Source organism: Eumetopias jubatus, unplaced genomic scaffold (genome assembly GCF_037043125.1).
Source record: "Eumetopias jubatus isolate StellerSeaLion01/CBP00866 unplaced genomic scaffold, mEumJub1_p1.0 scaffold_13, whole genome shotgun sequence".
NCBI lineage: Eukaryota > Metazoa > Chordata > Mammalia > Carnivora > Otariidae > Eumetopias > Eumetopias jubatus.
The window spans coordinates 56,730,845-56,743,568 of NW_028274819.1; the positions used below are offsets into that span (position 1 = coordinate 56,730,845).

The 12,724-nt window shown below is 58.8% G+C and overlaps 1 protein-coding gene across 3 annotated transcripts; it reads left to right on the forward strand.

Moving 5' to 3' along the window:
* Window positions 1-301: 301 nt before the first annotated feature.
* SERPINH1 (serpin family H member 1) lies at window positions 302-9,980 on the forward strand. 3 transcript variants are annotated; one of them, XM_028115738.2, is made up of 6 exons: window positions 994-1,157; window positions 2,687-2,730; window positions 5,163-5,827; window positions 6,224-6,322; window positions 6,429-6,661; window positions 8,972-9,980. In XM_028115738.2, exons 3-6 carry the CDS (start codon window positions 5,206-5,208, stop codon window positions 9,272-9,274), a joined length of 1,257 nt encoding a protein of 418 aa, XP_027971539.1. In that variant the 5' UTR covers window positions 994-1,157; window positions 2,687-2,730; window positions 5,163-5,205; the 3' UTR covers window positions 9,275-9,980. The 3 variants fall into 3 exon arrangements, with proteins under 3 accessions (XP_027971537.1, XP_027971539.1, XP_027971538.1); XM_028115736.2 differs by lacking the exons at window positions 994-1,157; window positions 2,687-2,730 and adding an exon at window positions 302-370; XM_028115737.2 differs by lacking the exon at window positions 2,687-2,730.
* The last annotated feature ends 2,744 nt before the right edge of the window (window positions 9,981-12,724 follow it).

Here is a 12,724-nt window from a genome sequence, read left to right on the forward strand (position 1 = left end):
GAATACCCAGCTTAGCTTAGAGCTCAAGGGACTATCAGTTGTAGGAGGGTGGGGTGAGAGGGGTTGATAGTGAGCCCTGGAGCCCTGGGAGGGGACCCAGACAGGTAGAGGGCAGGGATAACCAAGGAGAGAGGGAGACAGACATACAGACCAGGGAAGAGGGTAAGGAAGCAAGGAATGACAGCACCACATTTCACAGCCAAAGAAGGAACTACGGCCTAGAAAAGGAAAGTAACTTGCTTAGGATCATACAACGTATTACTTAGTGGACGGCCAGGGTTATCCTTCCTGTGCACCCCTCCAGACCTAGCCAAACCACGACGTTCCCGGAGTCTCCGCCTCTATCACGACTTTCCAGAGTTATGGTCAGGTATTGGTTAGGTTAGGATCCCTTTTCCCCTCAGGGCAGTCACTGAGGTCCAGCTCCTCCAAGGCGTTCAGGATAAGCTGCGGATGGAGAAAGATGCTGCCTCTCAATTTCTGACCACCTCCCCTAAGACAAAGGAGAGGGACCCTGACTGAGGAGGGGGTGTGTCAGGGGACCTAATTAAGTTTCCGCTCTAAAACGGGGGGGGGGGGAGGGAGTGGATCGCCTCGGGGCAGAGCCCCTGCAAAGGGAAAGGCTGCTGGAAGGGGTAAGCAGCCTTGTGGGGAGGAGGGTGCTCCTCTCCGGGGAGCTGGACCCTGGAGCTCAGTGTCCCCTCCAGCTCAGCGGTCCGAACTCCGCCCCCTCCGCCCCCCCCGCCCCCCCCCCGCCGGGTCCCCATCTCCAGGACCTGGGAGGTCCGGAGTCTCCGCAGTGTCGGGCGAGTCCAAGAACACCAGCGCGCTGTGCCGGTAGTGCAGGCCCTAGCGCCCGGCCTCTCTGCGGGGGCTCCCAGCGCCCCGCCCGGTGTGGGGGGCAGTAGGACCCAGGGGCCGGGTGAGAGCCCGCAGAGGGAGGGGCGGGAGCCGGGGCGGTCTGGGGGAGGTCTTTGGGTTTTTTTGGCGGAACCGGGGCGCCCTCCGGAAGCTTTTCCAACTTTCCAGAAGTTTCTCGGGACGGGCGGGAGGAGGGGAACGCCATATATAGACCTGGGGAGCCGGGAGCGGCGGAGAGTGGAATCCGTCCGCGGCTCCAGTGGGACTCTCGTCCGGCGCCAGCCTGCCCGGCCCAGGTGAGGGAGGGGGCCGGCCGGCGCGCTGCGGGCGCTGTGGGGGTGCTCCGGCGAGTGAGAGGGGGCGGGAGGCCCTGGGGGGAGGGGTTGGGGTCCAACCCAGAGCCCGCAAACCGGAGTCCCTGGCACCTTGGGAGTCGTTGGAGCGTTTGGGATCGGGAGCCTGGGGGTGGATGGTGATGGCTGAGTGAGCCTGTAGGGCTAGGGCGGGGCGGGGAGTCGGGCACTGGAAGGCTCGGAAAAAGTGCGGGATTCCACAGAAGTATGGGGCAGGGGTGGTGATGGCAGAGAGGAAACAGTGGGGCTGGGAGCCAGGATGCCGAGACTCGCCCCTGTGCAGGAACCAGAAGGGAGGAGATGGGGTCTGGGGCCCTTTCCAGTAGGGGTAGGAAGCCAGGCCAGCTTTGGAGTTAAGGGCGCCTCCGCCTCTGGGGCTGGGGCCCAGGGGACAGCAGGGGTGGGTGGACCAGTCTCCGGACGGGCTTGGTGGGGGTGGGGGAGGGGTGCATCTGAGCCTCCTGAAGGTAGGGTGGTAGGAAAGGAGGTGAAATAGTCTAGGCTTTTCACCGGGCGGGGGGTGTCTTGGGGTCCCTACAGTTTGGGAGGAGTCACCAACGGTGGCTCCGCTTCTGATCAGCAGCCTGCATGTGTTGGCAGCTGAAGGAGTAACTTGACCAGCACCATCTCCCCTACCTCCCTCCAGAAAGGGGGTGAGGAATCAGCAGGGTTCTTACCCCCTGACACAAGAGCAGAGGGTTAGCTGACCGGAAGGCTTTGAGTCACCCACTCTTAACTCTGTCCACTGCTGCCTGGTTCTTGGAGTAACTGCAGGGTTAAGGCTACTACTTCCAAAGGCCAGGGTACCCTGCCCCCAGCCCAGGGACATTCCTGAGGTGGCTGGAGTGGAGGAAGAATGAAACCACTTCCAGCATGGCCAGGAGGCCCGGCCCCTCCTCTTCCCGGTTTCCAGCAGGTCCCTCTGGGCTCTAGGGCCCGGATGGAGGCTGGAGGCCAGAGGAAAATGAGGGGGCCTTGGTTCCCTGGAAGTCTCTGGCTGGTACCACACCCTCCTATCCTCAGATGGTTCATCTGCCCATCCCCCCTTCCTGAGGCCTCCGGAGAGCCACTCCTTTTGTCTCTGGTCACCGGGATTCCCTGCAGAAATTTTTTTTTTTTTTTTTTTTTTTTTTTTTACTCCCTGTGTAACAGGAGACCCCATCCAGGCTTCCTCAGGGGCTCTGTGGGTGCTTCTGGGAGGAAGGAGCCCTGGGCGGGGAGGCCCAACCCCCACAGATCGTGTGGGACCTGGGGTGGCTCCCTTCTCCCCTCTGGCCTCAGTTGCTCCCACTGCACAGTGAGGTGGACAGCCTCCAAAGTCCCTGTGGATCTGGGACTGGGTAAGCCTTCCTTTGTGCCACGGGCAGTGTAGCCAGTCCCGTTCGGGGTGCGGGCCTTCCAGGCCCCACCTCACCACCACCCACCCCAGCGCTGCCCTATCCCACTCTCCTCACCCTTCTGTTTTCTTTCAGAATGAAAAAGGCAGGCATTGACCTCCCTCTGAGGCAGTTTCAAGGTACTTTAGACTCCCTCAAGTGTTTGAGATCCTCTCTGGTGGACCCCCGAGAATTTGCTTACCTTCCTCTCTTACAGAAACCCGGGATCCAGTCTCAGCTGAGTCTGGCTAGCTGTGGGCACAGGCCTCGGCTCTCTGAGCCTCTCTTTTTCGTGTCCTTTGTGGGACTGTGAATCGTCTAACCGTGGCCTCAGGGCTGGGATTTCTCTGGGCTGCGGGAGGCTGCCTTGCTTGCCGTGACTTGTCTTCCTCTGTGACTGCTGCCGGGTTAACAGGGCGGCTCTCTCCACAGCCACGCATCTCCCTGCAGAGCCAGATGGGCAGACTCAAAGCCAAGGCCAGGGTGGCCCTGGGGCACCCCCTGGGACCTGAACCCGGGCCTCCCGCCTCCCAGGCTGGAAGCCCCCCTCTGCCGGCGGATGGAGATAATTCTGTTTCCAGGCTGCCACGTCACCTAGAGCGGAGCGGGAGCGGGAGTGGGAGCACAGCTGTGTGGCTGCCAGAGGAATCCCAAACTAGTCATTTGGAGCTTTCTTGCAAGGCCCCTCCCAGTCCTTTGAAGTTCTGGTTGGCTGTGGGTGGGGGCTGTCAAGATGGTGCCTGCCGCGTGGCAGGGCTGTGAGCTAGGCTCCTTGACTTTCCCAGGGGGCTGCTAGTGGCCTCTGCCCGGGGTCTGTGCTCTGGCATCAGCTGTATGAACTAGAGGTGACCTTTGAATAGAGCGGCCATATGCCTGTTGTCCTGGCGTAATAATTAGTAGCGCTCCATTTCATTTTCTTAGGTACCCTTGTTTGTACAATAATCCTATGGTCACTCTGCCTTTGAGGCTCCAGGCCTGGTGGGGAAGGAGCTAGGGCTGGGAGGAAGGCGGCCTGGGCCCTGGGATATATCACCTCCCCAGTCTGGACTCTGGGTAGGGTACAGGTCTCTCTGTGCCTTGCCTCCTCCTCTCCCCCCCTCTCCCCATGTGTCCTTTGCTTCCCCTTTACACTGCACCTTCAAAGAGGTGGCAGCCCAGGGAGGGGGGGGGGGACCTGCCTGGGTTCGCAGGGTAGCTGTAGCAGTGGGGTCTTCGCAGAAACCCGGTGCTCCCGCAGGCAGGCCGAAGTCCCGAGAGTCTTCCACCAGGATTCTGAATTTTCAGACTTTCTTGAGGACCATGAGATGGGATCTGCCAGAGCAGTGGGATCCCAGCCTCTACCAGAGTCCTTCCAACCCTTCCCTTTGCCCGGTCATCTCCCCTTCTGTCCTGCATGAAAGTAGCGGGGGAAGTATCCTATGGGGAGAGACTGTCCTGACTGGAGGCCCCAGGGAGGGGAGGGAGGCTTGTTTTAGGGGCCACTGCTACCACTGTGGTTTGGGAGGGGTTTTGAGGGCCACCCTGAAGCCCTAGAGCAGAGGGCCTGGGTGGCAGCAACTGTCAGATGGGAGGGCAGAATGGAATGTGAGGTGGACCCAGCTTCCTGCGGACACATATCTGGCCAGCCTCCGGTGAAGGGGAGGGGGTGTCATTGCTCCACTGAGCTGTGACTTACCCCTCCTCCAGTATCCTTCCTCTCAGGAAATCTACCCCCCACTCAACTTGTGTCCTGGGATTTCCCCTTCACGCCAGGGACTGGGGAGAGCTGGGCAGGCCTGTCCCTGCTAGGACAAGGCCTTGGGCATGGAGACCTAGGCCCCCAACAGCTTGGAAAATGGGGACCGAGGCCAAGAGAGGAGGGGACACACACTCAAGGTCACCCGTGGGGCGGCAGAATGGAGCATCTGGTCTCCCCCACTTAATGAGTGAGCTAACCGGTGACTCATTAACATCCCAGGGCAGAAGGAAAGGCATGGGGTGGGGGAGAAGCCGGCCTTCAGCCTGTCCTGACAGGACATCGTTTGCCCAGGCAGCTGTGCTTCATGCAGACCCTCAGTCCATCTGCCACTTTTTTCTACTGGAAAAGGGAGCCGGGGTGGTATGAGATGAGAGCTAATTTTTATGCGAACTGAGGACCCTAAGTCTGGCCAAACGGCCCTGGTTTCTGTTCATTCAGGAACAGCTGAGGCCTATTGTGTGCTAGGCACTGGAGATATACGGGGAAACCAGACTGGCTAGATTTCCTGTCCTCTTGGAGGTCACAGACTAGTTAGGCATGGAGATAATGCATAATAAACGCATGAGACTCAGTGTTGTCAGTTCAGTGTAAGAAATCAATAGGGAGGAGGTGGTGACTTGCCTGAAACCCTGTTTTGGATAAGGAGCTCAGAGAAGGCCTCAGAGAGAGCGGGCCGACTAAGACCTCGGATCTGGGCAGCTCTGAGTTAGGGCTGGGTTCCCCAGAGCTCAGGGCTCTCTGGCTCCCATCTGCAGGGGACTTGGTGGCTGCCAGTAGGCTGGGGATGGTCGTCGGGGAGGAACCCCCAGGGTTTCAGGGCCGCCCTGTCTGCAGCCCTCACAGGTCCTCCGTGGTGCGTCCAATCCGCCTCCCTGCCATGCGCTTCCTCCTGCTCATCAGCACCTGCTGCCTCCTGGCCGTGGCCCTGGCCGCCGAGGTGAAGAAGCCGGCGGCCGCGGCGGCACCCGGTACAGCAGAAAAGCTGAGCCCCAAAGCGGCCACGCTGGCTGAGCGCAGTGCCGGCCTGGCCTTCAGCCTGTACCAGGCCATGGCCAAGGACCAGGCGGTGGAGAACATCCTGCTGTCGCCCGTGGTGGTGGCCTCGTCCCTGGGGCTTGTGTCGCTGGGGGGCAAGGCCGCCACGGCATCCCAGGCCAAGGCGGTGCTGAGCGCCGAGCAGCTGCGCGACGAGGAGGTGCACGCGGGCCTGGGCGAGCTGCTGCGGGCGCTCAGCAACAGCACAGCGCGCAACGTGACCTGGAAGCTGGGCAGCCGCCTGTACGGGCCCAGCTCCGTGAGCTTCGCCGAGGACTTCGTGCGCAGTAGCAAACAGCACTACAACTGCGAGCACTCCAAGATCAACTTCCGCGACAAGCGCAGCGCCCTGCAGTCCATCAATGAGTGGGCGGCGCAGACCACCGACGGCAAGCTGCCCGAGGTCACCAAGGACGTGGAGCGGACGGATGGCGCGCTGCTGGTCAATGCCATGTTCTTCAAGCGTGAGTCCGGAGGGGAGGGGCGGCCGGGGTGGGGCTGCCGCTCAGCACGTGTTGCCTAAATGCCTGACAGGTGTCAGGGCGGAGGGCGGACGCAGCGGTGGCTGAGCTGGGGGTCCTCCTTCGGAAGGAATTCCCTGTCAAGTGGAAAGATCCAGGCCCTGACTGTAGAGAGCCCTAGCTTCCGGCAGCATGTCCTGGGGCCAGCACCCCGGTCCCCCAAAGCTGGGAGCATGTACTCTGGGGGCTGGGTGCTCAGAGGGGAGGTGGGCTGCAGCTGAACCCCAAAGACTGGAACGAAGGCCTGTGGCAGAGAGAGAAATCCAGGGAGTGCAGTTGGGGGTATGTGTCCCAAGAGGGGGGCCTGTTTCTGACCCTGTGTTCTGCTTCCCACTACAGCACACTGGGACGAGAAGTTCCACCATAAGATGGTGGACAACCGAGGCTTCATGGTGACCCGTTCCTATACTGTGGGTGTTACGATGATGCACCGCACAGGTGGGTGCCCTGCGGAGCCGTGTGCTGAGCTGGGGTTGTGGGGGTGCTTGGGCCCTGGCCTGCTCCCAGCCCAGCATGCCCAGCGGCCTCTCTGCTCTCCTCCCAGGCCTCTACAACTACTATGACGACGAGAAGGAGAAGCTGCAGATCGTGGAGATGCCCCTGGCCCACAAGCTCTCCAGCCTCATTATCCTCATGCCGCACCACGTGGAGCCCCTGGAGCGCCTGGAGAAGCTGCTGACCAAGGAGCAGCTGAAGACCTGGATGGGGAAGATGCAGAAGGCGGCTGTTGCCATCTCCCTGCCCAAGGGTGTGGTGGAGGTGACCCACGACCTGCAGGTGAGGGGGGGCCCCATTTGGGGGCTGCAGGGCCTGGAGGAGAGGGTTGCTTGGGGCACCCATTCGTCAGCTCAGCAGGTCTGTCTTGAGTCTCTGTGGGTGTCCAGGCAGGACTGGGCACTGCTCGGGGAGGAGGTCCAATGGGACCTGCCCTTGGGAACACGATGATGACATCAGTAGCTGAATACAACTGGGCGCCTGCTGTATGCTAGACACTCTTCTGAGCACTTCACGTATATTAAACTTCTAATGCTCAAAACAGCTCTGTTAGGTGGGACTATCAAGCTCTTCACAGATGAGGAAACGGAGTCTCGGGAAGGTTAAACAGCTTATCCAGAGTCACACAGACGGTAGCTCAGGGGTCTGGCACCAGGCCGTGCCCTGATCCTGTGCTGTGCCACCTCGGAGAGTCTGAGGTGCCCCCAGTGGGGGGCTGTTCGAGCCAACGGTCGACCCCCATGCAGCAGTAAGAGCAACAATGGCCGTCAGCCGTGCGGCACTAGCCATGACTGGAACCCGAATCCATGTGCTCAGTAGTATTTTCCCCTCATGACCACCCTGGGTCTCTCGAAGCCGGGGCTTGCTGAGGCCACCCTGGCTAGTCAGTGGTGGGGCTGTAGTTAGTCCTCAGGGTGAAAACTCAGGGTGGCCTTCTTGTCAGTCAGGAGAGACTTTTGTACCTGCTCCAAAGGGGAAGCTTTTATCTCTTTCCTGCCTTGGATGCCAGAAAGGGTTCCTTGCCAGGCTTCTTCCTCACAGAATTGACTCAGACTCACTGCTGCCGCCGTGGACAGAAAGCTTGAGATGAAATGGGGTGTGGGCTCCACATCACAGGCTCGTGGCACTTGTGCGGGTTGAGCTGCGCTTTCCAGATGGGCGCCATCCCTGTGTCCTGGGCCCGTCCCAGGCCCTCCCAGCTCCTCCTCCTGCAGTCTCTGCTCTCTGACTCCATTGTCCCCTTTTTTCTCCCGTGTCTTCCTGGAACCCTGGGTGGACACACCAGACCAGGGGGGACACTGAGTTGGGAAATGTGGTGTGTGTGACTCGTATAGGGTCACGGTCACTGGGACTGGAATCGCTGTCTCAGGAACCCCTGACCCTCAGGACCCCGGATCAGGTGCCTGTTTGGCCCTGCTGGGGAGGTGGGCTGTTCTGCAGAAGCCTGAACTCCGGGGCTGCCGATGACTCAGATGGCAGTCCTCCACGGCTGCGTCTTCCTCACTGAGAGCCAGGGAGGGTGTGGGCCCCGGGCCCTGCCCTGGGAGAGCTCTGAGCCAGGGGCAGGAGATAGACAGGCCCAGACACTGAAACAGAGAGAGGCTCTGGTGCTGAGCCGCAGGGAGGCAGGGCTGCAGTCTTGGGGAGAGGGAAGGCTTCCCGGAAGATGAGGTGGTTAAAGCACCCCACCAGGATGCAGGTAGGCCATCGAGACACCGTTGTGGGTGCCGGTGGTTCATTGAGGCTATTGGATGGGGAGCAGGGTGAGGCATGCTAAGGGGTGAGGCTGAGGTGCAAGCATAGCTCATGTGTGAAAGAGCTTGTACTTGGCTTCCAGGGCCTTTGCAGAGCCATGGAAAGTGTGTGTTGAGGGGGCTGCATGTTTGCGGGGCTGTGTTTTAATTTTTTATTACGGAAATATATAAAAATATATTAAAAATAGAGAGATCAGCATAATGAGCCCTCATGTATCCATCACCCTGCTTCAACCATCATTAACTCATGACCAATAAGGATTCACCTGTACACACCCATTCCTCCCCCGTCAGATTATTTTGAAGCAAATCCCAGGCATATATCACTCTGGACAGGTTTTAGCCCCAAGGTTATATGGTCATAGCTATCCTTAGGTTAGTCTTTCTCACATTTTGAGTGTGCCAAGGATCACCTAGAGATTTTGTTAAAGAAGGTTCCCGGGTCCACTCCCAGAGATTGTGATTCAGTGGCTCTGGGAGGGAGTGGGTCAGGAAATGTGTGTTTCCTATAAGCTCCCAGGTGGTGCCCAAACTGGCTGCCCACAACCCGTACTTTGAGAAGCACTGACCCAGATTGCTCAGCAGGACCAGGGATAAATTCTGCCTTTTCCCCAAGCCTCAGTTTCCTCATCTATGAAGTGGCGATTAGAAGCTCTTGGAGGGTTGTCATGAAAGTGAGGAGGCAGTGGTCTGAAGGGCCCACATCACGTCTAGCACACATAAGGGGACCGGGAGGGGAACAGACGGCGTAGGAGGTGATGGGTTGTGTGAGCAGAGGGTGAGGGTCTAGGAGCCTTGCCCGTCGTGGCCTCACCTGGCAACCCCCTTGGTCCCACAGAAACACCTGGCTGGGCTGGGTCTGACCGAAGCCATCGACAAGAACAAGGCCGACCTGTCACGCATGTCAGGCAAGAAGGACCTGTACCTGGCCAGCGTGTTCCATGCCACCGCCTTCGAGTGGGACACGGAGGGCAACCCCTTCGACCAGGACATCTATGGGCGTGAGGAGCTGCGTAGCCCTAAGCTCTTCTATGCTGACCACCCCTTCATCTTCCTGGTTCGAGACACCCAGAGCGGCTCCCTGCTGTTCATTGGGCGCCTGGTCCGGCCCAAGGGTGACAAGATGCGAGACGAGCTGTAGGGCCCCAGGGTCACGGGATGGCAGGAGGCAGCCGAAGTCTCCTGAGACACATGGGTGCTATGGGGGGGAGCTGAGGTACCGGCCTTGGATGTTCCATGGGGTGGGGGTGGGGAAACAGAGCAGGCTTCCTGTGTGTCTGAGCAGATCTTCCCAGGCAAAATTCACTCTGCTTGGACGTGGGCCCCCAGATATCATGATGGTGAGCCCACACACCCCACATTCTGTGGGACCTGGGGCAGTCGTTGTGTCTCTGCCCTCAGAGTCCTGGGATTAAGCCTGCCTCAATCAGTGTTCATATTTATGGCCAAGTGCTTTCTCATCTGTGAGATGGAATCGAGCTAGGGGGGGTTCAGCCCAGCCCTGTGGAATGGGGGCCCTCTTTCCCTGACCCTACCATCGCCTCAGCCCTCTCTCCAGCTCTATTCCAGTCCTCTCCCAATTCCCGTCAACTCTAAAATGAGGTGCTGCAGCCCCTGGCCCAGGCACCTCCATGATGGCCCTGGCCCCAGAGAGGGGGATCAGGAACTAGCTCATGGGGGCGCTCGTGGGCAGACTCTGGTCAGGCATCATGGGGATGAACTTTTTTTTTCTCCTTTTGTAGATTTTCAAAGGTGGGGAGGGCAGGGGGAAAATGAGCCTTTGTTGCTGTCAAACCAAGGACTTATTTGTACAATTTTTTTTTTTTCAATAAAACTTTTCCAGTGAAGTTTTTTTGGAGCACGGAGGGTGATTGGATCAGAGATTCCCAGGGGACAAGGGCTCCTGCTGTGGAGCCAGGGCCCACGTCGGGCCCTGAAGTGCCGGCAGGTGACTGCAGGCCTGGTCCATAGCGACTCAGGAAATTTGGTTCTGGCTACCCTGGACACGTGGCTGCAGGGATGGAATGGAAGTGCTGGGCCTGGAGCCCAGGGCGTTGCAGACTCGAACGCTGGCTGTGCAGTCTGTAACCCCCTAGCTTTCCACTTGAAGCTGACCTCGTCCATATCCAGGGCCAGACTACAAGCTCGGGCTGCCTGACTGGGCAGGGCTTGGGCGGGAAGGAGCTGGTGGGAGCCTGGTTCTGTTCGGGTTTATAGCAGGAGAGTCCTCACACCCATTCCCTCTCACGGTCCTTGGGGCTCCCGACACCATAGCTAGGGAGGGACAGGGTGAGGGGGATGCACAGGGCCGAAGACCCCTGGCAGAGGAGCGGAGGAAACTGGATTTGGCCCCCATCTCTGCTGCTTGCTGGCTGTGTGATCTTGGGCAGGTCACTCCCTCTCTCTGGGCACCTCTCTCGCTTCCCTCTTCCAACAACTTTGCCCTGGGTTTGTTGGTCCTGGGAAGGAGTCCCTGCCTAGCTGGACAACCCTAGCTGGGGTCCTTCCACAATGCGAATGGGGCTGCAGAAGGGCCAGCTGACTCCCTGTTAGTACCACCACAGAATATTAACACAGCTGTCAGAGCTCCGGGTCTGTCCTGTGCTGTGGGCCCAAGAAATTAGATCTCTGCTCTCAAGGGGCTTCATTTGGAGGTGGAAACTTAGAGTGACAAGTGGGCTCCCTCCTCACTCTTCCAGTGATCATTCTGTTCCCAGACTTGCCACACTTATCCCCTGCCTCAGGGCCTTTGCACTAGCTCTTCTTTCTGCCTGGCAAGTGGTTCTTTGCCACGGGTGCTTTTTTTGTCATCCAGAACTCAGCTTGAATGTCATTTGCTCATCAGGGCCTTCCCTGATAACCCAATATAAGCAGCTCCTCCCCTACCTCAGTTTCTGTACTATGTTTTCTCATTTTACTGCCCCTTTAATGCTGTGAAAATTTCCACCTATTGACGCATTCACGGTCTGTCCCCCCTGCTAGAATGGAAGCCCCACCAGAGTAGGGACCATGTCTTGTTCACCCCTGTATGTCCTGCACCTGGATTCAGCATCATACACACAGAAGACACTAACATATCTGCTGATTAAGTGAAGCAGCTGTGCTAAAGGGTGCAGGGGCTGTGAGAGTACAGAGGGAAGCCATGACTGCCATGGGGAGAGAAGGAAGGCGCCCAGGAAGAGGGGACATATGGGCTGCCTTGAAGGGTGAATTAGTATTTTTTTTTTTAAATTAGAATAATGATTTAAATATCAGCGGGTACTACCTTTGCATTTTGCTTCTAACATCATGTTTATGCCAAATGCTGTGTTGGTCACTTGATATATATAATTTTATCCAAACCTCTTTGCAGCTTGGCTAGGTGGAATTATCCCTGTGTTAGTGGTGGGATGACCGAGGCCGAGGGAGGTTAAACAACCTGCCCGAGGCCCCACAGCACGGCCAGGGGGGGTTGAGCTGAAATTGCTTCTGGGACTTTGGCTAGTTCTCCCTCCATGCCACCCGGGAAGGGCAGGAGAAGAACTAGCCAGATTCTCAAGGTGCATAGCCCTCTTCCAGCCTATAAATGTCATCCCACTTTTTCCCCACAATAGCCCAGTTAGGTGGGAAGTCACCCTAATCCTACAAGTGCAGCTCAGAGATGGGCAGAGGCTAGACAAGCACGCAGGACTCCTGGACCCAGAGTTCCGGCTGCAACGGCTCCCTCACCAGCTGGCAGCTCGCAGTGAAAGAAACCAGGCCTGGGTGCGGGGCCACCCCCGATGACACAAAGGGGGCCCTGAGGCCACTGGCTGCCGTTCGGGCACATGCCGGGAGGTGGTGAGAGGTCTGTGCTCCCGCCTCACAGTGAAGGGTGGAGTCGCTGGTGTGGAGGGTGGCAGGGCCGATGGCAGAGGGGGACAGGTCAAGGGTGGGCTGGGGCTGGACACCAGGTCAGTGTCTCCAGGGGCCCATCCAGGTCCTGTGTGGAGCTTTCCGACGGAGGCCACTGGAGGGAGGTCCTGTAATTCCCACCACGCTGCTTGTTAAAGTTGCCGAGAGAGGACTCTGCTGAACTGCGGGGATCCTGGATGTAGGGCAAGTGTGGGGAGATGGGGAGCGCTGACTATGTGCCTGGCCCTGCTGTGGACGATCTCATTAATTCCGCAGAGTTTCCCTAAGGGATAGTTACTGCTGTCCCACGTTACGGACGAGAAAACTAGCTCAGGGAGGTGAAGTAGCCGGCCCAAGGCCACCCAGCAGGTCAACGACAGGGCCTGGCCTCTGTGGAAACCCAAATCTCCTGGCTGCGGAGGAGTAGGTCACGGACAGGAGGCACGAGTGCCGCACTTGACAGTCGCCAGTGGGATTCCATGCGATCCTAACCCCAGCCCTGCAAGCACAGAGCTCATTATCCTGCACCCGTGGAAGAGGAAATGGACGCCAGCTGAGACCTGCTTGAGAGCAGGCCCTGGTCTGCCGGGGTCCTGCCGCATCCTGGACCCAGCACAATGCCTGGTGCGGAGGAAGTGCCTAAGAGATGTTCACTCGAAGTGTTCCGGTGGGTGCTCGGTGCTTGGCGGCCGAGGCATCGGAGCCTCACAGACCTGAC

Bases quoted from the DNA above. Each gene is read 5' to 3' on its own strand.
- SERPINH1 (XM_028115736.2), top strand. The intron at 5,828-6,223 runs GTGAGTCCGGAG...TTCCCACTACAG, and splicing joins CAATGCCATGTTCTTCAAGC to CACACTGGGACGAGAAGTTC. The intron at 6,662-8,971 runs GTGAGGGGGGGC...TTGGTCCCACAG, and splicing joins AGGTGACCCACGACCTGCAG to AAACACCTGGCTGGGCTGGG.